Raw genomic sequence first — 24,204 nt, 5'->3', positions numbered from 1 at the left:
TTGGGATATGTTTGATGCGGTATATGCTAAAAACACATTTCATAAAATATGCACAGCAGAAGACTTAATAATAAATAAACTAATTTATTACATCGCACACACCACACACATGTAAGATATAATCGCGCAGATGGGATCATAAATCAAAACGAAATTGAATAATACTTATTTTAGGTATATCTTACGGATGACCTATAACGAGAAGGGTATCAACCTTTTTTGACGTTATCAAATCTCATCTCTATTCTCATCCATGCCAAGCTCATCAAGATAACTCCAAAAGAACAAGCTTCGCCTTCGGAAGGTACTAGCTACTAGTGAAGGAGAAGGATTAAGAAGATGAAGAAGAAGTAAAAGAAAGATCTTCTTCCTTTGGGTGACTCATACTAACAAGAGGAGATCCTCTTGTTGTGGCCGGTGGTAAGAGAGAGAGAGGGAGAGAGAGGTATTGAGTTTAGGTTTCCAAAAGCTAATCAAGTAAATAATGAATTATCTATTAATTCTTTCTTAACCATATCAATATACAGTCTTCTTTAATGAGTTGGATTTGAAAGTCCAAATCCAACTCATTATGCCTTAATAAAAAATTAGCCCATTAACCCTTAGTTTGTCTCACAACTAAATTAAGTTAGTTCATGGTTAAACCAAATTGGTTTATAACTAAAATAAATAGGGTTTAACTCTTTCATAAAAATTGTTACTTAGTTATTTATGCTTTATGCATGTATTTGTTGATGTATGACAAAGGATGAGGATAGTGGGTTATGTTAGAAAAATTTGTTGGACCCCATGGTTGTTTTGATATGATCAACCAAGTTGGTTAGATCCTGCTTTGTGTTTGATCCCTGTGTCTGAGTGTGCAGGAGCTTAGGAGCGTAGGAAGCCGAGCAGAAGACGCAACTAGCGAGAAGGACGACACGGGAAGTGAGCCGACGGGCTCGGTGCGTCCGAAGGACGAGAGAACTGCGGAAGAGTACACCGGTGGGCGAGAAGAACGTGCGCGGTGTTCGAGGAACGTTAAGCCGGGTTGGAAGACTGCTCGAGGAGAAGGCCGGAAATTGGATTCGGGTGAGCCATATTTCAGTTGGCCGGAATCACCCAAAAGAACGGAGCTTCGGAAGCTGAAGCAAAGAAGAAAATGAGCTGGAAAGGCAGCTCAAGGCACCTTCATCATGGCTTGAAGGCGCCTTCAAGGCTTTATAAAGACACCTTCATCCCGGTCAAAATGCCCATTGTCGACCGGATAGAGTTTTATCCATTCATTCGACCTGAGGCGCCTTGGACCTCAGTTGGAAGCGCCTTAGACCTACGAGATAGATTTTTCAGGGGCTATAAAAGGACCCTTGGACCTAGGAATTAAATATCAATTGCTCTTTCAACTCTGTAGTCATTCCTAGCAACTTGTCTGAGCTTTCCATTGTGTAAAAGGCTTCTCCACATTCAGAAAAGGAGATCTTTTCAGAGAGCTTTTCTTCTGCCTTGGATTAATAACCGTCTTGGTTGTGACCAAGTAAATCGCTGAGTCTGTTTCTTTGTTTATTTTACTGTTGCTTATTATTTTGAGTTGAAAGTCTTGAGGAGGGTACATTTTAATTTTTCAGAAGCAATTCACCCCCCTCTTACCGGCCCCCGTTGCACCTTCAATTGGTATCAGAGCCTGACCGCCTCAGAAGGACTAACCGCCGACTGAAGCATGAAGATCAACACGATGGCCAGAACAAGCATTCATCCCCCGAAATTCGATGGAGACTTCGCGACGTGGAAACGCCGGATAGAGGTATTTTTTAAAACCGACTTCGATATTTTACTAACTATAAAATATAATTTTGAAGTTCCGAAAGACAAAGAAGAGCATCAGTGGAGCAAGAAGGAGCAAACCGATTTTGTCGCCAACGTAAAGGCAGAGTTCCACCTGTTTAGCGTGCTGCCACCACAAGGGGTAAGTCGGATCGGAAGCTACGACTCCGCGAAAGACCTCTGGGAAAAATTCCTGGAGCTTCACGAAGATACATCCGAAGCGAAGCTTGCAAGACGCGATATCCTCCAGACTCAACTTACGAACATCCGGATGAACCAAGGCGAGAAGGTAGCGCAACTCCAAGCAAGGATTAAGGAGCTAATCACTCAACTAAGCAACCTTGGAGAATAAGTAACGAACTGGGACTCGATCCGGTACGCGCTCAACGCCTTCCCCAGAACTCCAGAATGAGCGTCCTTAGTAGATGCATATTACATCTCTAAGGACTTCAAGGTAAGTACTTTAGAAAATTTGTTTTCTACTTTTGAACTTGACAAATCTCGGATTGCAGAGCCCAATGAAGTGGAGAAAGCAAGTCAGAACATTGTCTTAAAGGCAAGAACAAACGATTCTGACTCCAAAGCCTCGATCGACCAATCAAAAGCGACACTACTGGTAAAGCATTTCAATAAGTTTTTTAATTCTAATAAATTTAGATCGCAGATAAAGATGCATGAGTGAAAGAGAAGAATGGTCCGTTGCTATAACTGCAATGAAGAAGGGCACATCAAGGATGACTATCCAAAATTAAAGAAAAAGGAGAAAGAAAAGGAAAAGATAATGTACAAGAAACCAGAATCCTCCAAGCACAAGAACCTGAAGGCCTTGGTCAGATTCGTCTTCTTTCGAATCAGACGTCGAAGCCTTCTCTGGGTTGGCGCTAATGGCTAACCATCAGCTGGAAGAAGAGTAAAGCTCAGAAATGAGCATAGATGAAGGGGGAGGAACTTCAGAAGAGGAAAGCTACAGTGAAGGGGGAGCATCACCAAGTCAGGTAAGTCAGGTGTGTAATCTAACCCCTACTCAGTCGTTTCAGTTTATCAAGTCTCTTTCTAAAGATTTATTTAAATTAGAAAAAGTGAATGCTGACTTAAATAGAATCTTAGATAAATTGAAATCAGAAAATGATAATTTAAAATTAGAAATTGAAAATTTGAAAACTAATGCATGTTTTAAAACAAATATTTTTCAAAAGTCAAAACTTAGGATTTATGAAAAATTAAACTGGTATATTAAATATCATCATGGTCGACTTAGGAAAATTTCCAAGAATTATATACCCCCTAAGTTTCTGATTAATTCAGTAGGAAGAAACCTCTATTGGGTTCCAAAAGCTTTATTAGACTAAATTTCTTTTATTATTAAAGCTTCCAGCAAGAAAATTAAACGTTAAAATTTCTCTATGAGGCTTTGTCTAAGGAAGTGGTTGTTGCTTCAATAATCAAGAAGGCCTAGTGCCTCGCCACGACCTAGAAGCTGAAATATTGAAATAAAATGTTTAATTAACTTTCTGAAAAAGTATTAAACTAGAATTAAATAATACTTTGAAAGTTTTTCAAATATTGTTTTTGAAAATCTTCAAAATTTTCACTTAGAATTTTTTAAAAAAGTCATTTTACTTAGAATTTTTTTTTTAAAATTCTAAAAATTCAGTTTACTTAGAAATTTCTTTTCTGGAAAATTTCAAAAATTTAGTTTACTTAGATATTTCTTTTCTCGAAAATTCTAAAAATTCATTTTACTTAGAAATTTTTTCTGGTAAATTCTAAAAAGTCATTTAACTTAGAATTTTTTTTTGGAAAATTCTAATTTTTTTTTTTTTGCTTAGAATTTTTTCTAACTTAAGAATTTGCTAAATATTATTACCTCGTTTTTGCTGTGATCAAAGGGGGAGAGAAAGGTACAAGTTTAGGGGGAGAGAATTTTTTTATTTTATTTTTTAAAACTCTGCGCTTTAAAAATATTTTTTGAAAAATTATGTTTAACTCTTAATTATATAGTTGCAATTTTACTTATTGCAAATTTATGCTTAACATTTTAGTTTAGTAATTTTTCTTTAAAATTACTTCTTGTCTATTTCTACCCTAACTTGAACTTGGGTTGATGCACATCAAAAAGGGGGAGATTGTTGACCCCGTGGTTGTTTTGATGTGATCAACCAAGTTGGTTAGGTCCTGCTTTGTGTTTGATCCCTGTGTCTGAGTGTGCAGGAGCTTAGGAGCGCAGGAAGCCGAGTAGAAGACGTAGCTAGCGAGAAGGACGACACGGGAAGTGAGCCGACGGGCTCAGTGCGTCTGAAGGACGAGAGAGCTGCGGAAGAGTACATCGGTGGGCGGGAAGAACGTGTGCAACGTTCGAGGGACGTTAAGCCGGGTCGAAAGACTACTCGAAGAGAAGGCCGGAAATTGGATTCGGGTGAGCCCTATTTCGGTTGGCTGGAATCACCCAAAAGAACGGAGCTTCGGAAGCTGAAGCAAAGAAGAAAACGAGTTAGAAAGGCAGCTCAAGGCGCCTTCATCATGGCTTGAAGGAGCCTTCACCTTGAAGGCGCCTTCAAGGCTTGATGAAGGCGCCTTCATCCCGGTCAAAACGTCCGTTGTTGACCGGATAGAGTTTTATCCGTTCACTCGACCTGAGGTGCCTTGGACCTCAGTTGGAGGCGCCTTAGACCTACGGGGTAGACTTTCCAGGGGCTATAAAAGGACCCCTGGACCTATGAATTAAATATCAATTGCTCTTTCAACTCTATAGTCATTCCTAACAACTTGTCTGAGCTTTCCATTGTGTAAAAGGCTTCTCCGCCTTCCGAAAAGGAGATCTTTTCAGAGCGCTTTTCTTCTGCCTTGGATTAACAACCATCTTGGTTGTAACCAAGTAAATCGCTGAGTCTGTTTCTTTGTTTATTTTACTGTTGCTTATTATTTTGAGTTGAAAGTCTTGAGGAGGGTACATTTTAATTTTTCAGAAGCAATTCATCCCCTCTTGCCGGCCCTCGCTGCACCTTCAAAATTTACTCACTTTAAATACTTTATGCTTTATTGCCTTATCGTATTTTTTTCTAACTTTAACCCAGATTATCATTACATCAAAAAGGGGGAGATTGTTGGTGCAGGTTGGAATAATAATTTGGTTTTGATGTATGACAAATAGGTTAAAGTTAGATGTGATGTTTGTCTAACATTTTCTACCAAGTGTGCAGGAGTTGACTAGTCTGAGAGATTTGACACCAGACTGAAATCCAGCTAGATCTGCAAGCCTAATAGATGGTAAGAAGTCCAGATAGGTCCGCAGGGCCTAATATCTGACAGGAAGTCCAGTTGAGTCCGCAGGACCTGACAACGGGCTGAAGTCCAATTTGGTCAACGGACCTGACAATTGGCGGAAAGACCTAGTGGGTCAGAGGTAAGTCAAGTGACTACAAGTGGTAAGTGAAGTTAAGCAACTAGAGGAGAGATCCAGTGAGAACACATTCCCCGTTGAGGGAACTATAGGCATCAATCCAACTTAGGTTCATTTGGGAAGTCTAAGTTGAGATCTTGACTTGATTCTGGTTTTGAGGAGATAGGATCAAATTACTACCTTATGTGCTATGTTGTGTTAACTCTATTTTTCAGGGTAGATATAATTTTTATTATCTGGACTAACCTTTTCTTGCAGGGAGAAGGATGCTGAATAAAAGGACTATGAGTGCTTGGAAGGGATCCGGGCGCTCGGACTCGATCCAGGCACCTAGAATTGAAAAATCATCCATAAGTTGATGTGAAGCGCGTTGATTGGTTGAGCCACGTGGTCCAGGCGCTCGGAGGGGTTCCAGGCACTCGGAATGGACCTATTTAAAGACCTTCAGCCTGGAGCTTCAAAACAACAATGATGACAAGTTGCTCTCTTGCTCGGTGCTCCGAAAAAGCTCCTGCGACACTACAACGCTCCACTGACAACCTGACTTCATCTTTACTTAGTTTTCTTTGTTGTCGACAATTTTTATATATAGTTTCTGTACTTATAGTTGGAATGTATACTAAAAGCCTAGCTTTTTGTATAAACATTTATAAGAATTACATTGGTCAAATGTCTACATTTATACTAAGTGTAGTTGTCCATTTAATTTATATTGTAGATAACATGGTGTGTGGTGTCACATATACAGAAGATCATGTTATCAGTTCCTTATAAATTATAAACAGTTGTTCACAATCAAAATGGAATGGGATAAACCATTGGAGTGGTTATAGTGTAATTAGGTATTAGTTTATCTTGACTAATAAATTACATTAGTACACTATGAATGTATTGATCAGGACCATTTGAGTTAGTTTCTTTTTATACTAACTGAATAAAAGAACAAGACCTTTGTTATTATGGAAGTGTGTGCTCTTAATCCCGATATAATAACAAACACATATATTTAGTATTTATTTCTTTAATTTATCAGTGAGTGAGATTTAGTTTGATAAATCAATAGGCCCGATAAGTTAGGAAATAATATTATTTATAGTGTGTGTTGTTGATTATAGAAGAAACTGTGTCCTAGCAATTTAGGTTGATAATGTCCCTAAGAGGAGCTCATAAGGATTGTCATGTAAACCCTGCAGGTGGACTTAGTCCGATATGACAATAAGGTTGAGTGGTACTACTCTTGGAGTTAGATATTAATTAAGTGAGTTGGCAGTAACTCATTTAATTAATGGACATTCAATATCTTAAACACAGGGAGATTAACACACTCATGATAAGAAGGAGCCCATATAGTAATATGAGATTGGTGCGGTAGTTCCATAATAACTCTTTAGTGGTATGAGTTATTATTAATGAACTCGAGTTGGGTGTTCATGGCCTGTATCCAAAAAAAGTCCTGACTTCCAGCATGGGAATTTGATTCACCATAATTTTAATTTACACCAACAGTAAATCATTACAAGAATAGTCTATTACAAATTTTCATTATCTACAATTTAAAGTTTTTATCAGACATGATTTTATGTCCAAGTCTAAATCTATAAGCTACTCAGATAAGATATATATATATATATATATATATATATATATATATATATATATATATATATATATATATATGTTGGGCCTGACATGATACTATATCAGGCCCAATGTGGGTCTGATATTAAACACTCTTATTAAAAAATAATAAAAAAAATCGTAAATAATTAGAGTCGATTAAATATAAAAATATGGGATATCAGGCCCATGTTTTAATCACAGCAAAAGCGCACACTCTTCTGCTTCGACTGTCATCTTCTTCTTGAAGGCATCCTACGTAGCTCCGTTCGAGGCGTGACTCTCCCATCACCGGTGTGCTAGAATCAGTTTCGTGCGTAGCTCTATTGCTAATGATATGGTTCTTTCTATAATGGTTTCACCTAGGGTTTGTGTTAATATTATGGGCATGTTAGAATAAGAGCATAGTCGTTATTACGGAATCTAAGAGTTGTTTTTCTATGTGTGGTTATATGGTAGCTAGGTTCGCAATGACTACAAAAGGGGCGTTGACAAGTGTGAGTGCTGATCGACCAAGTTATCGAAGTTATGTCAACAGAGGAAGAACTAAAAGAATGAACTGGAAAAGTACCATTTGTCACTTCAGAAAATGTATTTCTTCTGTTAAACCGACTTTAGAACAAGAACAGAAGATTCGAGGCACACCTTTTTCATGGATCCTCGATCTCCCTAATAGTTCTTTTGTAAGAGCTCAGGTCTAGAATATGTTTGATAATTGGGATCATGAGGAACAAAACTATATCTTCTATGGGAAGAAACTGAAATTTACAAAGATAGATGTGACACTGATTCTTGACCTACCGGACAATGGAGAGATAGTTCGTCTCGATTTAAATGAGGCCTCCAGCGCACTGTACATGGAGTTTTTCCAAGATTCAGATTGTTCTACCAAACATTTGGAGAAACTGATTATGAAGTCAAGATCAAATGACAAGCTGTACTGTCAGCTGTATATCCTATATTTTTTTGCAACTGTTCTGTTTTGTGGTAGTAGCAATGTTCTTAGAATACCTATACTCTCCCTAATTGACTGTGTAGATGATTTTGACAACTTAGCTAGGTTTAACTAGTGCAATGCAGTATACAGTTTCATGGCTCCTCAATTAGACTCCATTGGCTTCGAGCTTACATTGAGACCAAAACCACAGGTTGCTGATTCAACGCCCAAGGCTCCCTTGCTCAAGGGATTTCCAAATATTTTGGCTGTAAGTCCGATTACACATATATCACGATATTGGTAATGAATATGATTTATTTTTATAATCATATTGTAGGTATGGGTGTGTGAGCACATCAGCATTATTGATCCAGACCGTCCTGAAAAATTACCTAGAATACTACGATGGAGTTGGCCTAACTATCATGTTGACACAGTCAAAAAGTTGATAGACCGTGTAACTGCAGATAAAATTTTAGTAGATTTAATTCTGGCAGAGTCAGAGTTTGATTTACTACCAAACTGGGCTCCGCCAACTAAAACTCTTGAGTTGGTTGGCCAAGGATCTCCACAGCAAGCCGAATAAGGTATACTGCAGTGTGTAGATACGGTAGATTGTAGTCAGTGTAAGGAAATGGGAGAACAAATTGAAAGTTTAAAGCAAGAATTACATAAAGCTACTAAAAGTTTGGAGGAAGCTAATAAAAACCTGGCAACGATCATAGATGAAAAGGATAGTCTCTTAGCAGTAAGGGATATTATAATTGCTGAGATGGATTCTATGCTTAAAGAAAAAGATCTACAAATAAGTAAACTGTGTAAGGAACGGGATAGGAGTGGCACAAAGCCTGACACTATCAATTCTGACGTGGATAACATAATTTTAAATGTAAAAGACAAAATCATAGCCAATGCCGAAAATAAAATTAAAGAGCTCCAACAAGTCATACAAAGCAAGGTATCAGGGGAGGCATGAGCATCAGAAGGCATAGACCCTAATCTGCCTAGACTACCAACTAATTTTCGTGTAGGCCCCAAAAGAAAGAGAAGTGAGAGAATTTTTACATCAGATTGTACAAAAATAAAAGGCAAACAGATTGTTCAGGCTATCGAACCAGACGCTCCTGCACCATCAAAGATCGAAGATACAAGTTCATCACATATAGAAATAAAATGTGATGAACTTAACAAGGTCAAGACCAAAATATTGAAGGTTGGGTCGAGTGTAGGTAAGTCGTTACTTTATAATCCTTAATAACATATTAGTATTTTAATTATCTCAGCAAGCAAAGACATTTTTTAAGAAGAGTAAAGATGGTGTGATAGCCGATGCATTATTGAAGCTCAGTCAGTTAAGGTAAGTTAGTTGGCAGCGCAAATACTTAAACCAGATGTTAACGAATGATTAATATTAGAGTTTAATAATATTTAATATAATTTTAATTTATTATATACCATTGTCTGTATCTTTGTATGTAGGGTGATGGTGCATGCAATATGGACGAATAATACTTTCTCTTTAGATATGCAATCTATTATGACAATATTTGATTGGACTCAATACACCAATGGGGATTGCATAAATGTTTATTAGACTATTCTTGCTAATGAAACCAAAAACTCTAACTCACCGTACCACCCATCCATATTTTGTGGGGTTGGATTTCGAGTATGCCTCTTATATCATTGTAAATTGTTTTTAATATAGATTGGATGCAGTCAACTCATTAACTATCTTGTTTGCATAGAAATTGTTTGAAATGATGCACGTGGATGCATTGAAACAAAGTGCAAAAATTGATGAGGACAAGCCCATTAGATATATTTTCTATCCTCTAAATAATGAAGATGATCATTGGCATCTAATGGTCATGGACCTGGAGGAAGGTCATATAATCCATTATAATTCTCTCGCATCACAACAAATTGCACTGTTGTTTTTGATCAAACTGTAAGTATCACATTTCTTATATCCAATAAGCGTTGGTTATGTATTAATTACTATTGTCTGTTATATGTAGGTGTTGTTTTTTAAGGAGTTAAACTGGTCATACTATCACAATTGGCATAAAGGATTAGCACCTTTCTCTAGGAGAGAATTTAAAAACATTCAAGTTAATGGCCCCACACAAAGTAAATCGTAAGTATTTGTGTATGTTCCATCATCTTTGGTTCCCAATAGACTCTCCCAATTATAATACTACTTCTGAGTTTGGTGTTTCAGAGATCTGTAGACTTTATACAAGCTGATATGAGAGCTTATAGATTTAGACTGAGACATAAAATCATGTCTGACAAAAACTTTAAACTGTAGATAATGAAAATTTGTAATGGACTATTCTTGTAATGATTTACTGTTGGTGTAAATTAAAATTATGGTGAATAAAATTCCCATGCTGAAAGTCAGGACTTTTTTTGGATACGGACCATGGTAGCACGTTTTGAGTTTATAGAAGGGGGAGATAGAATCAAGGTTTTTAAAATGGAACCTATCAGGCCCACGTTGGACCTGATATGGTCTCATATTAGGACCATGTTGGGCCTGATATAGTCTCATATCAAGTCCACGTTGGGCCTGATATGATAACATATCAGGCCCAACAGAGGTTGATTTTTTTTTACAAAACTTGCTACCACCCCTAGAGAGTTGTAAATCAGGTTTTTCTAGGCACTGTTGGAGTCATTGAAACTCCAGAATCTCACTCGAACTAAAATGGGTCTAATCAGAGGTGTCTAGGTCCATCAGTGGATTTTGACCAAAATCCACTGATGACCCTACCCTACTTGGATTTACTTGAAATCACCTTCCCTGTGAAGGTTTGAGAGGGGAGGAGCTATATATGGTGTCAAAACTTATTTATACACCCTGGATTAGAAGTTCTTGCTCCGTGCCATTTGGCACGGAACGGTGCACCTCTTTTTTTTCAATGATAAACATTATATATATATATTAGGGTATTTGATTTCTTCATATTCTCGTTCAATAAGAAGGTTTGAGAGGGGAGGAGCTGTAAATTCTAAACAACACCTTTTAAGTTAGGAGAACTATCAACCACCATTTTATTTTTAAGTCAAATACTAAGTAGAGATTAAGGGCCACGTTGGGCCTGATATGGTCTTATATCAGGCCCACGTTGGGCCTGATATGGTCTCATATCAGGGCTACGTTGGGCCTGATATGTATTATATCATGTCCAACAGAGGCTGATTTTTTTTACAAAACTTGTTACCACCCCTAGAGAGTTGTAAATCAAGTTTTTCTAGCACCGTTGGAGTCATTGAAACTCCAGAATCCCACTCAAACTGAAATGGGTCCAATCAGAGATATCTAGGTCCATTAATGAGTTTTGACCAAAATCCACTGATGGCCCTACCCTACTTGGATTGAAATCACCTTTCCTGTGAAGGTTTGAGAGGGGAGGAGCTATATATGGTGTCAAAACTTATTTATACACCATGGATTAGAAGTTCTTGCTCCATGCCATTTGGTATGGAATGGTGCACCTCTTTTATATATATATATATATATATATATATATATATATATATATATATATATATATATATACTCATATCTTATCTGAAAATTTTCTAGTTATTCAAAAATTGAAATTTTTTCTCTCATAGTGTATCGATTAATTTTATTCTATATATTACTCCATTTTGATTTCCTCATATTCTCGTTCAATAAGAAGGTTTGAGAGGGGAGGAGCTGTAAATTCTAAACAATACCTTTTAAGTTAGGAGAACCATCAACCACCATTTTATTTTTAAGACAAATACTAAGTAGAGATTAAGGGCCACGTTGGGCCTCATATGGTCTTATATCAGGCCCAATAGAGGCTGATTTTTTTTTTTACAAAACTTGCTACCACCCCTATAGAGCTATAAATCAGGTTTTGCTAGCACCGTTAGAGTCCTTGAAACTCCAGAATCCCACTCGAACTGAAATGAGTCTAATCAGAGGTGACTAGGTCCATCAGTGGGTTTTGACCAAAACCCACTGATGGCCCTACCCTACGGAGGAGCTATATATGGTGTCAAAACTTATTTATACACCCTGGATTAGAAGTTCTTGCTCCGTGTCATTTGGCACGGAACGGTGTGTGTGTGTGTGTATATATATATATATTAGTACTCATATCTTATCTGAAATTATTCTAGTTATTAAAAAATTGAAAATTTTTCACTTTTAGTGTATCAATTAATTTTATTCTATATATTACTCCATTTTTTATGATATTTGATTTTCTCAAATTCTCGTTCAATACGAAGATTTGAGAGGGGAGGAGCTATAAATTCTAAACAACACTTTTTAAGTTAGGAGAACCATCAACCACCATTTTATTTTTAAGACAAATACTAAGTAGAGATTAAGGGCCACGTTGGGCCTGATATGGTCTCATATTAGGCCCACGTTGTGGTATTATATCAGGCCTAACAGAGGCTGATTTTTTTTTACAAAACTTGTTACCACCCCTAGAGAGCTGTAAATCAGGTTTTGCTAGCACCGTTGGAGTCCTTGAAACTCTAAAATCTCACTCGAACTGAAATGAGTCCAATCAGAGGTATCTAGGTCCATCAGTGGATTTTGACCAAAACCCACTGATGGCCCTACCCTACTTGAATTTACTTGAAATCACCTTCCCTGTGAAGGTTTGAGAGGGGAGGATCTATATATGGTGTCAAAACTTATTTATACACCCTGGATTAGAAGTTCTTGCTCCATGTCATTTGGTGTCTGTTCGGTGCGCCTCTTTTTTTTCAATGATATACATATATATATCAGTACTCATATCTATATATATATATATATATTAGTACTCATATCTTATCTGAAATTATTCTAGTTATTCAAAAATTAAAAATTTTTCACTCATAGTGTATCGATTAATTTTATTCTATATATTACTCCTTTTGTTAGTGTATTTGATTTCCTCAAATTCTCATTCAATAAGAAGGTTTGAGAGGGGAGAAACTATAAATTTTAAGCAACACCTTTTAAGCTAGGAGAACTAACAATCACCCTTTTATTTTTAAGACAAATACTATGTAGAGAATAAGGGCCATGTTGGGCCTGATATGAGACCATATCAGGCCCAACAGAGGCTGAAATTTTTTCCAGACCACTCTACCACCACCAAACAGCTTTACATTAGGTTTTGATAGCATCGTTGGAGGCTTACAAAATATAACAGTAACATCACTTTCCATAACTATTTTTTATTACAATTCTATGTATGTACTGCATATAAAACATATGGATCAACTACTCCAATTTACAAGTAAGTCAAGACCCAGGGGCTGGCGGTATTCTATAGGTCCTCCGATTATGGCCCGGTTGTTTGCACCTACTGCATTTTATTTTTACCTTCCCATTATGTTTCGGCTCGATCCCTGCCTTCTTTCGCCTACCCAGCTGCACAAGGCTACGGGGGCATAGAACTATAATGTTGTTTACTCCCCTAGGTCAATATTCCTTGCTTCGACAGGGGTAAATACGATCCATGTATGTCGCATTCCAATTCTATGAATGAAAATAATGTTCACAATATGGGAGTGTATCCATGTTCCAATAAATGATGACGGTAATTGCATGTGAGCAAGGCAATCCTGAAATTTGAAACTCCCTGCGGTTACAATATTTTCTCTCTAAATCAGCAATGTATGAAGCACCCCATGTCTCTACTTCCATTTCAGATTGAGAGTAGGGTGGACTTTATATCGTCTTGCTTTCTCCCTCCTTGATTCCATTTCTTTGGTAGCATGAGGTGTCAACGCAACATACCATTTCGAGACTTCCTCCCTATGGTTAAAGAACCATTGAGCTACCTTTCTTCTAGTGTTATCAATGAACCTGTTTATGGGAAGTTCACATTTCTCCTTGAACAAAACATTTAAACTCTCTACACAATTGGTGGTTAGTATTGTGTACCTTCTGCCACTAAAGTATGCATTAGCCCATCTTTTAGGGTCAATGTTCTGAAGCCACTTATGAGCATCTAGATGTTTTTCAAGCATGGACTGCATTATGACATCATATTAGAGTGTTGTGTTTGCTCGAGCTGCTACCCAAAATAAGCCTAAACCTGACCTACTGCCAGTATATGTTACCATATTGCAAGACATGTGGTGGCAATATAAAGCATAATGGGCGGTAGGGTAGACTTTCCTAACTGCTAATATAATGCCACGATGTCTATCTGATACTATGCTCATTGACTCTGAATCAACATCAAAGAATCTCTTCGTATGATCCAAAAACCACTCCCATGCAGGCCCACATTCAACTTCTGCGATTCCAAAGGCTACTGGGAGGACATTGTCATTACCATCAATTCTTGTAGCCATCAACAACACACTTAGATATTTGCCTCTTAGATGTGTGACATCAATTTCAATCAATTTGCGAAGATAAGACCTGAATACTCTTCTACAAGCTCAAAAACCCCAAAAACAGCGTTGGAACTGATTATCCTCATTCCTTTGTAGTGCCACATAGGTTTTAGGATTCCTGACACTTAACTCACGCAGATATAGTGGAATATCTCTATATGCTTGGTCATAATCTCCAATAACTTTCTTCATCGCTTTCTCTCGAGCTATGTATGCTTTTTTGTATGATATGATCACTCCAAACCTAGCTTTTATATCTGCTTTAATCATACTTGTCTTGTATTGTTCATTAGCAAGAGATTGCTCTTCAACAAAAGAAGCTACATAGGAGGAAGAGTATGCTGGATGATCAGCACTTTCCCTAATGGTGCCACATTAGTGTTGAAGGCGCTGGAATTCCGTTCTGTTTAAGTTTCCTTATACAAAAACTGTATAAGTACAGAACTTTTCCTAGCAACCCGCATGTTCGATCAGACATGTGTTTGATTAATCAAGCAAGTTCTTGACGGATCAAAACACATCTTGATCGAAGTACAAGATCACTGGCCTCTTGTGTTGGTATTCAAAATCGATACAAAGGAAACAAAACTAATTACGCAGCAGAATTAAAGAACTAGTTGTACCTTTCCTTTGTAGCTAAAGACCTCTTGATCTTCTGCCGTATTCCTCTCCTCTTCTTGGACGTCGTGTGGGCGACGATCTACCAAGACACAAATCACCCTTCCCTTCTTCTCTTCCAAACCGCTGACCACCAAGGAAAGCTCTAGGATGGGGCACCTTCTTCTCTTCTTCCTCTTCTTCAAGTCGTTGCCCACCAAGGGAGAAGGGAGCACCATCCCTAAGCAAGGAGGAGGGGGGCGCCGGCCCTAAGCAAGGAGGAGGGGAAGGGTGTCGGCCACAAGGAGGGAGGAGGTGAGGGGCGCCGACCACAAGGAGGAGAAGAGAATTGTGGAAAATTAGGTTTTAGGGGCCACCACCTACTCTTTTTATAGCCTTGCCGCCGGCCCTAGGAAGGTAAGAAAAAAAATAAATCAAAACCAAGTTGTGGATGGGTGGATGCGAGACTTTATATAGAGGCTACAATAGGGACCTAGAGGAGGAATTGGTTTAGACCTCCTGATGGACTTGGGCTTCCTGTGTTCGGCCCGAACACCCAACCCAAGTTCATCAATAATAACTCATACTACTAAAGGGTTATTATTGAACTACCGCACCAATCCCATATTACAATATGTGCTCCTTCTTATCATGAGTGCGCTAATCTCCCTGTGTTTAAGATATCGTATGTCCGTTAATTAATTGAGTTGTTGACAACTCAATTAATTAACATCTAATTCCAAGAGGTAGTACCACTCAACTTTATTATCATGTCGGACTAAGTCCATCTGCAGGGTTTACATGATAATCCTTATGAGCTCCTCGAGGGATATCATCAACCTAAATAATTAGGACACAGATTCCTTCTATAATCAACAACACACCATATAAACAGTACCATTTCCCAACTCATCGGGCCTATTGATTTAACGAATAAATCTCGCCCATTGATAAGTTAAGGAAATAAATACTAAGTATACGTGCTTGTTATTATATAGGGATTAAGAGGGCGCACATCCATAATAACAGAGGTTCTGTTCTTTTATGTAGCCAGTACAAATCGAACAACCTCAAATGGTCCTGCTCAATACACACATAGTGTACTAGTGTAATTTTATAGTCAAGACAGACTGATACCAAATTACACTACAACCGTTCTAATGGTTTATCCCAATCCATCTTGGTTGTGAGCTACTATTTATAGTTTATAAGGAACCGATAACATGATCTTCTGTGTGACACCACACACCATGTTATCTACAATATAAATTAAATGGACAACTACATTGACATATATATAAATATAAAATGCAGACATTTGACCAAAGTGATTCTCATTTCAAAATATTTCAAAACAGATGTTCATACAAAAGCTAGGCTTATAGTATACATCCCAACGGTGTTCCTTTATATATTTCGTAACAATGAAGTCTACATCCCCTCGGGCAACTACTCTCCATGTACACGGTTGATTAAAGCATACGACTTTTACTTTATTTTTTCGAGTGTCAACTGGGTTATATCTCATATGTTTAACCATGACATGTTTCACAAGTGCATTCTTAAACTCTTGTCGAGACGGGAAAATCTATCCAACAAAAAATTCATGCTTATCTGTTGTCTTTTCAATTAGCCTTTGGAGCAATCGAGAATTTAGAATATATGGATCATTAGCTATTGGAAACTCCTCCTCTAAGTCACTGTGCTCCTTTGGATCTATTTCATATTGTTCAATCTGCATATCACCAGCTAAGAATTCTTGTACATCTGTATTACATTGTAAATCCTCTCCAATTCTGTTATAATACCCTTCCTCCTCACTCCAAGTAGGCTCAAAGTAATCACCAAGTGCTTCTTGAATACTAGCTTCTTCATTTAAATTAAATGTTAAATTATTATTTGTATTTCTATTTGTGTTAGACACACAACTATACTGCGAAAATGATGGAATATTTGTTCTGGATAATTCTCCTACGTTAACTCCATGTCCAATGATAGAATTTGTATAAAGTATATTCCATATCTCAGAGAGAATTTCTTCATTTATATGATCGTCCCTGATAAATAAATTACAAACTAATTTAGTAAATTTGCAACTACATAAGTTAATTTATAATTTTGCATAATTCAAACCAGTAGGAAGGGTTGAGTGAGAAAAAAATCTATATGATGTAAAACAAAGTTTTAACCACAAATCACGTTGGCCCTGATATCATCGATATCAAGCCCAACTTGTAAACTAGGACCACCACTAACAGAATGCGAGACCTAAATAAAAAATGGTTAGCCCAATTTAACTAACAACCTCATAAACTAACAACACATTAAATGAGTATAATCAAACAAGTTTAGGTCCATAAGTGGCATTTGGTCAACACACATTGATGGACCAAGGGTAATTGGATATATGGAAACTCCCAATCACTATGAAGGGTTGAGCGAGGAGAGAAAGTAGATATGGTGACAAACAAAACTTTTGATGAAGGCAGAAAGTGAGCCTGATATGATCAAGGTTCTGATACCTACCATAATTAACCTAACATGCATGAGCAAGGTCTAGCTCAAATTTAGCATCATACTGGAGCAACTTGCAAATCGATTAAGTATTCCCCACGCAACCAAACGAAATCATAACCAAGACTTTTTTCATCACCATTTGCAACAATACTATACTTTTTTTTTTACCATCACTACCCTATTTTACAGTAATAAATCTATACATACATATCTAAATCTTTAAGGCTACGTTTGGTAGGGTGTAATATGTCTTGTAATATAATTAGGATTACATTACAAGGCTGATTATTTTGTTTGTTTTAACTTTAAACCTGTAATGTAATGTAATCTCGATTACAAAAAGTAGTGAAGTTTTGTAATCTGGATTACAAAGCAAATACCATGTAATCCGATTACATTACGAGGTCATTGTTTAACCAAAATTTGAATGGCGAATATACCCCTAGTCAGTCGTCGCCCACCGACCGCCCATCGACCGCTGCCCGCCTGCCGCTACCGCCGTCGATCGTCGGCCGTCGCTGGTTGCTGGCCGCCGCCACCCCCGGTCGCTGGCCGCCGTCGCCCCCGGCCGCCGCCGCCGTCGCCCCAGGCCCCCGCCGCCCCCGGGCGCCGCCGTCGCCGGTCACCGGTCGTCGCCGCCGCCGGTCGCCGCCCACCGCCACTGGTTGTCAGCCACCGCCATCGCCACTGTCGTCGATCGCCGACGGTCGCAAGCTCCGACAAAGGTGCAGCGGTCGTCAGTAAAAGTCACAAGATATTTTTGTCATTTTATAATAATATGAATTACATTTCTTATAAAAAATAATGAATACTAAACAAAAGAATGTAATCACCCTTGTAATAAAAAATTACATACATTATATTATCAAAAGTAGTAATGTAATCAAGATTACATTACATTACATTACATTACAAGCTCAATTACATTACACTCAACCAAACGTAGCCTAAATGTATTCTTCTATTAATTTCGCTCTTGCTAGAAGTTTGTCCTTCTCGGCTGACGTTCTTAACTGCAGTTGTCCTTTGGACTACTCTTAAAACTCTTACGGCAAAATCCCAAAACCCTACCTGGTCTTTTGCAATCCCGCCAACCAGCACGAGCAAGAATGGCAAGCGCAAGAGGTTCATATTTCTTTCGTATTTATAACACTACGCAGAGGGATGGAGGGAGAGAGACGATGTGAGGACGTGCATCCGAATCACAAAATAATTTTCAAATCTATTTGTGGCTTGGTTGCTTGGAAAATGGTGATTGAAAAAAATGGTTGGCAGGTAGCCAGAGGGGTAATCTGGAAATTGAATTTCTTAATATGCGCCTTTTGGTATAAACCAAATTACCCTATGCCTTTTGGTAAATACAATTATATGTGTACACTTTTTGGTAAATTGTCGAATAAAGTTGCATCTAGATTGTTGAAGATTCTCAAAGTTTAATAGTTGCTAATGGATTTTACTGATTTAGTACCAAAAATTTTTTCTCCTGATTTATCATCTGACGCTACTCTAAACCCAGATTAGTCCTTTTAATCTAGGATGACTGAGATAGTAAGACCCATCAATTTTTGTTAATTTTTACATTTTTGTTATTTAAGATATGTTAGATATTTTTGATAATTTTTATCCACAAATGAATATATAACATATTAAATCCATTCAAATGATATGCTATACAAAAGGACCATTTAATCGTATGAGTCTTCTCATTGCATATTATATATATATATATATATATATTTTGAGCCAAATAGAAAATCAAGTTGCCGGAAATAAAAAGGTATTAAGGAGTATATTATAAAATATTTAATCTTTATCTTTATGTTACAAAAGTTCGAACTGTGACATAGATTCGAGTAGGTAAGAAGGGGTAATCCTATTGTTTAGATTTTTTTTTAAAAAATATTTAATATTCAAGGATTAATTTACTCTAATATAAATAAAGGAAGATATCCTAATATATATACTATAATTTTTATCTGATAAGAAAGAAAAAAATTTTAAAAAAAATATTAACAACCTTCTAATATAAAAAAATAAAAAATATTAAAAATACATAAATACCAAAAATACTTTAATATAAAAAAAGTAAAATTTATCAAAAATCAATAATAAAATCTATGAATCCTCTTCCATCATCCCGGATTAAAAAAACTCCTTTTTAAATTTAGGGCAGTTCAGTATGATAAAAAGAAAATATACCAGATCGGTAGAAGTTTCTTGGAGGAAAAACAGATGCCTGCATAAGGGCTTCCCTAGGACGATCATGCATTGTAAAACCCATTACAACTGGAATTAGGCCAACAAGACATGCATTTTCTTGAAACTCGACATTGCTTTTGATAATATAATTGATGATTTGAAGTGCTGAGCATACAACATGAGTTTTAGGAACTTCTCGAACATCCATGAGTGGAAGAAAACGGAACATATAAACATGCTTCTGCTCTAACCGCTGACTGAAAATTAGAATAAGCTTCTGACATGTTGTCAATAACACATCTTCAAAGGTTTCAGGTCTAGAAAACCAACTATTTTGCTAAATTCGACAGGCAGGAGAGGAACAAGTTTTTCTGCTAGCAGGTTTTCATCGAAGACTGAACCATCTATATCAATATCTTGTAAATTCATAATCATCTCACAGTCCCTTCGGAACGGTATGATGATTGAGATATATGATATTATATAAGATCTTGGAGATGAAATTTGACGTGTCCAAGCATACCTTCCTCGTACTTTGACCACTTGTACTAATGGATAGTAACCTTCGGTAATTTACTTCTTCTGTATTAATCTAGGGATAAATTGATGGAGTACTGGAATGAGTAATAGCCTCCCACCATTGTTGTGATCTAGTTGCGTTTGCTTCTGAACCTTCCTAACTTTCAACTCTTTTGCTAAGTCATTTTGTTGGATAACAGAAGAGAACAAAGCTTCAGTGCCTATATCTCTTTGTCCATCTAGTGACTGAAATAAATCATCCAAAGAACCATCCTTTGGTGTGTCACTTTGCAAATTGTTTTTTTCAACCTTATATCTAAAGGAGAATATACTATTATTATCAGAACTCTCAACTCCTTTGCATTCTAGTGTTACTTGAAAATTGGAAACATTTCTGTTTCTGCATCTTCTAGCATCTTAGCTCTGGACTTGTCGTTCATATCCGGCTTAGTATTATGAAATTCAATCTCAATTTTATGAGAAACTAATGAGAGATCAAGATCCTCTGGAAACTCATCCAATAAGGTGGCAGACTCCATGTCAAGACCCAAAAGAGCATCTCCTTCCTTCTCTTCGTCATAAACTAGAGCTTCGGTCTCGTCACCCACATCTTTCTCAATCAACAAACTCTTACGAACGATTAAAGTGATCATCACTATAAAGTATCTCATCAACTTTTTCCTCCAACTCATCTTCAAATCTATCAAGGTCATCTTGACGTCGAAATTATCATTCTCCATGGCAAAACCTAATCGTCCTTAGAACCAAGTTTGATTCATCTTCTTCTAATCCTTGATCTTAGTTTTACCCTGTCTATCTCATAAGCACCGCAAGTGCTTTCACCATGTCAATACTCGACCCTTGAGTCCGATGACAATCAACTTTATTTTGATCTGATCTGAAACTTGCTTATAGTTGAAGATCCACTCCACTTTGTCAATCCAATCAACAAAATTCTTTCTCTGTGACGTATCATAAAATTCGAATAGAATAACTCGAGATATGTGATCTCTATGTCAATTATCTCAACCATATATCTTATGATCTTCACGAATTCACACCATTTCCGCTAGACGCTGGGATACGACTTATCTCTGTAAATTCTCAATCTCATCTGGGTGCTACGATCACGGTGCGGGATTTTATTAGTCGGAACTTGCCTAGCATAATCCGATCATGACTATGATGACCTTTTATTGGATTGGACGCTCGACTTCCTCAATCAGTACCAACTCTGATATCAACTGACGCTTGGCAAGATAAAGAATTTTCTTGTAATTTGAGGAAAAGACGAGAAAAGATAATCGCTGTATAAAAAAAGTAAATTTTATTTAATATTCGATGAATAATTCTCAAAAACTATATATATATTTAAAATAAATTTTGAAAAAATTATTAATAATTCACAATTCTAAAAATCCTAAACGGTCTAAAAATATTTGTTAAAAAAATAAAAATTATTAAAAATATCTAAAAGTATCTTAAATAGTAAAAAAATAAAAATGATCAATAATAATAATAATAATAATATTATTATTATTATTATTATTATTATTATTATTATTATGATGGATTCTCCTGAATTGTCAAATGACACTCTTCATTTGATCTTAATCTCTATATTTGTACAATTTAGTTTTTTTTTAAAAAAAACTTACAACACTGAAAAGAACCAATCAACCGGATATTTAATTAATTGATTAGATACATTTAGTCAACTCACAAACTACTCGTTGACGGATAAAATTAGAAGAACTTGAGGAAGCCTATCCGTATAAACTTGAGGCTATAACTTATAGAGTGCAAAAGTGACCTTAAAATTAATCGATTCTTATTCGACATGTTTCTTAACGGTTTTGACGGCTTCTGGGGCTAAAAGGACTTCTCTTCTAATGATGCACTCCACCCTCTCACTTCTGTTCTCATGCTAGTTTTAGCTCTCATATACAGCCATTTAATTTATTGTTTGATTGAGAAATTAAAGTACATAATTATAGTTAAAGATGACAGATTTATTTATCTTCTTTTATATCAGAAGATATTTAGGAGGAGTATAATTACTTTTTACTGTAATATTACATTTATTTAATGATACTTAGAAATATCAGTAAACAGAGCTGCACCATCATTTCCTATCAGAATCCCCATGTACCTACAGATATCATCACAAAAATCAGCGGCATCGCGTTCATTAGTGATTAGTAATGCTTTTATAATAATTAAAATTAGACGCAGGCTATAGTACACTTTTATTCACTGAATTTCCGTTGATTATTATTACCTGCCCAACATCATGAGAGTTGCTTGAGGGTTAGTTCCCGGGGAGAAACTGAAAGTGGATCCATCAATCACCCTGAGCCCGGCCACGCCGATCACTCTGTATTCATGGTCGACCACCTTTCCTACTTCACACCCGCCATGGAAATGCCAAATGGTCATTACGAGGTCGCTGCAGTATTGCTCCAGCGAAGTGGCGTCCTCTGCACTTCTTGCTCTGTTATTGACAACTAAGTTCGCAGTGAGAGCCTGCAAGTACTCCACCGTTTGATTCGGGTATCTGAATTCGGACAGCGCTTGGGTATCGATCACTCTCATGACCGTCTGCAATGCCTCCACGCATGTTCTAAGATCCTCAGGCTCCGTGAAGTAGTTGTAGGTTACTGATGGATTGTCCTCTGGGTCGAGATTCTTGAGACGAAGATATCCTCGGGAGAGAGGCCTTGCCAATTTTTCACCTACTACGCCACCTTGGAAGAAGTAAGGGACGGTTGGGGAGTTGCCTCCCAAAAGCGCTGCGACTAAGTTGAAGCCCGTCAAGGACTCCATGTAGTAGCCCGGCCCAATTCCGACGACTTGAACCGAAGTGATAGTCAGTGGCTCAGGCGAAGGCACGGCGAAGATGTTCATCGGGTTGTCGGCAATGCCATGGCCGACCATCGGCTGGTCCAGGAGCACCTCGATGCCGAAGGACTTGAGGTGGTCCGTGGGGCCGACGCCGCTTAACATGAGTAACTGCGGGCTACCGAGAGCGCCGGCTGACAGTATGATTTCGCCTGCAGAGAAGCCCTTGAGGCGGGCCTCGTGGATGTTGCCGGCTTCGTCCTTGTACACCACGCCGTACGCCTGCGGGTTCTTATGCTGGCCGGTAACGTTCCTGAACAAGATCCTCTGCGCCGTGGCGCGCAAGAGCACGGTGATCCTGGCGGGGTCAGCGTACTTGAGCAGATCGGCGGCGGTGTGGCGATGGCCGGTTGGGTCGAACGTGGTTCCCCCGACCTTTGTGCCGTCCATATCCATCAACTCTCGGCGGCTGGCCGCCGAGAGTTGATGGATATGCGATTGAACCCGAAGCTGGCGGGGAACGACTGGTGGGCCAGCTTCGGGTTCAATCGCATATCCATCAACTCTCGGCGGCTGGCGCTAGAGTAGAACCCGGCGTTGATGCAGGTGCCGCAGCCGAGGCAACGAGCTCGCGTATTGATGACGCCGTCCTCGGAGACGAAGCGCTGTGCGGGTGACGTCGGGGTGAGGTAGGCGAGGTTCTCGATGAAAGAGGCGAGGTTGGAAATGTTGGCATTCCCGTAAGGCGATCCGCCTCTTTCCAGCACTAGCACGTCGAACCTCTTCGAGAGGGTAGCGGCCAAGGGGCAGCCAGCTGTCCCGCCGCCGACGATGATGTAGTCGTGGTACGACGCCCGTGGAGAATCTGCCGCTTGCTTTACGAAGCCATACGCTGGCGCTATTCACAGAAACCATACATAAACGAACTGATTATACGATCGTTAACATGGATTAAAAGGGAACTTAATCATCACAAGAAAAATGTATTAATTAACTAAGAAAAGGATAAATATTACATTTCTGAGCATAGCAGACGGCATTGAAGCAGCAAAAGAAGATAATAATTCCACCAGCAGCAACCGAAATGAGCATTCTTTGACTACCCAATTAACTGAAACTTGATCAATTAGCAGCTTCTGCGGTGCGGTTCATGGATTGGATCCTTATAAGGATGAGAAAACATTAATTGTTAAGAAATACTTCGAATAAAATATGATTAAATATATGTAATATAGTTATATTTAGACCGCTCATATAAGTTGTTTTCACACGTAGAGAATATAAAAAATATTAAAAAAAATAAAATTGTTCGTTAAGATTCAATTCATTGAATATTTGCTTCCGACCTGAAATAGATGGATTTCAATAGATAAATAAAATTTTA

At 37.8% G+C, this 24,204-nt stretch overlaps 1 protein-coding gene across 2 annotated transcripts; it reads right to left on the bottom strand.

Annotated features, from left to right (window-relative positions):
• Positions 1-21,942: 21,942 nt before the first annotated feature.
• Positions 21,943-23,972, bottom strand: LOC121981310 (protein HOTHEAD-like). Of its 2 annotated transcripts, none has more exons than XM_042533760.1 (3): positions 23,837-23,972; positions 22,261-23,718; positions 21,943-22,131 (listed from the first exon to the last, which is right to left on the bottom strand). In XM_042533760.1, the coding sequence occupies exons 2-3, from the start codon at positions 23,274-23,276 to the stop codon at positions 22,065-22,067; spliced, it is 1,083 nt and encodes a 360-aa protein (XP_042389694.1). In that variant the 5' UTR covers positions 23,277-23,718; positions 23,837-23,972; the 3' UTR covers positions 21,943-22,064. The 2 variants fall into 2 exon arrangements, with proteins under 2 accessions (XP_042389694.1, XP_042389695.1); XM_042533761.1 differs by having other exon boundaries at positions 22,261-23,712; positions 23,837-23,945.
• Positions 23,973-24,204: the final 232 nt, after the last annotated feature.

Source organism: Zingiber officinale, chromosome 5A, assembly GCF_018446385.1.
Source record: "Zingiber officinale cultivar Zhangliang chromosome 5A, Zo_v1.1, whole genome shotgun sequence".
NCBI lineage: Eukaryota > Viridiplantae > Streptophyta > Magnoliopsida > Zingiberales > Zingiberaceae > Zingiber > Zingiber officinale.
Note: the sequence above shows the minus strand (reverse complement) of the source record. Positions and strands in the feature narration are given on the sequence as shown.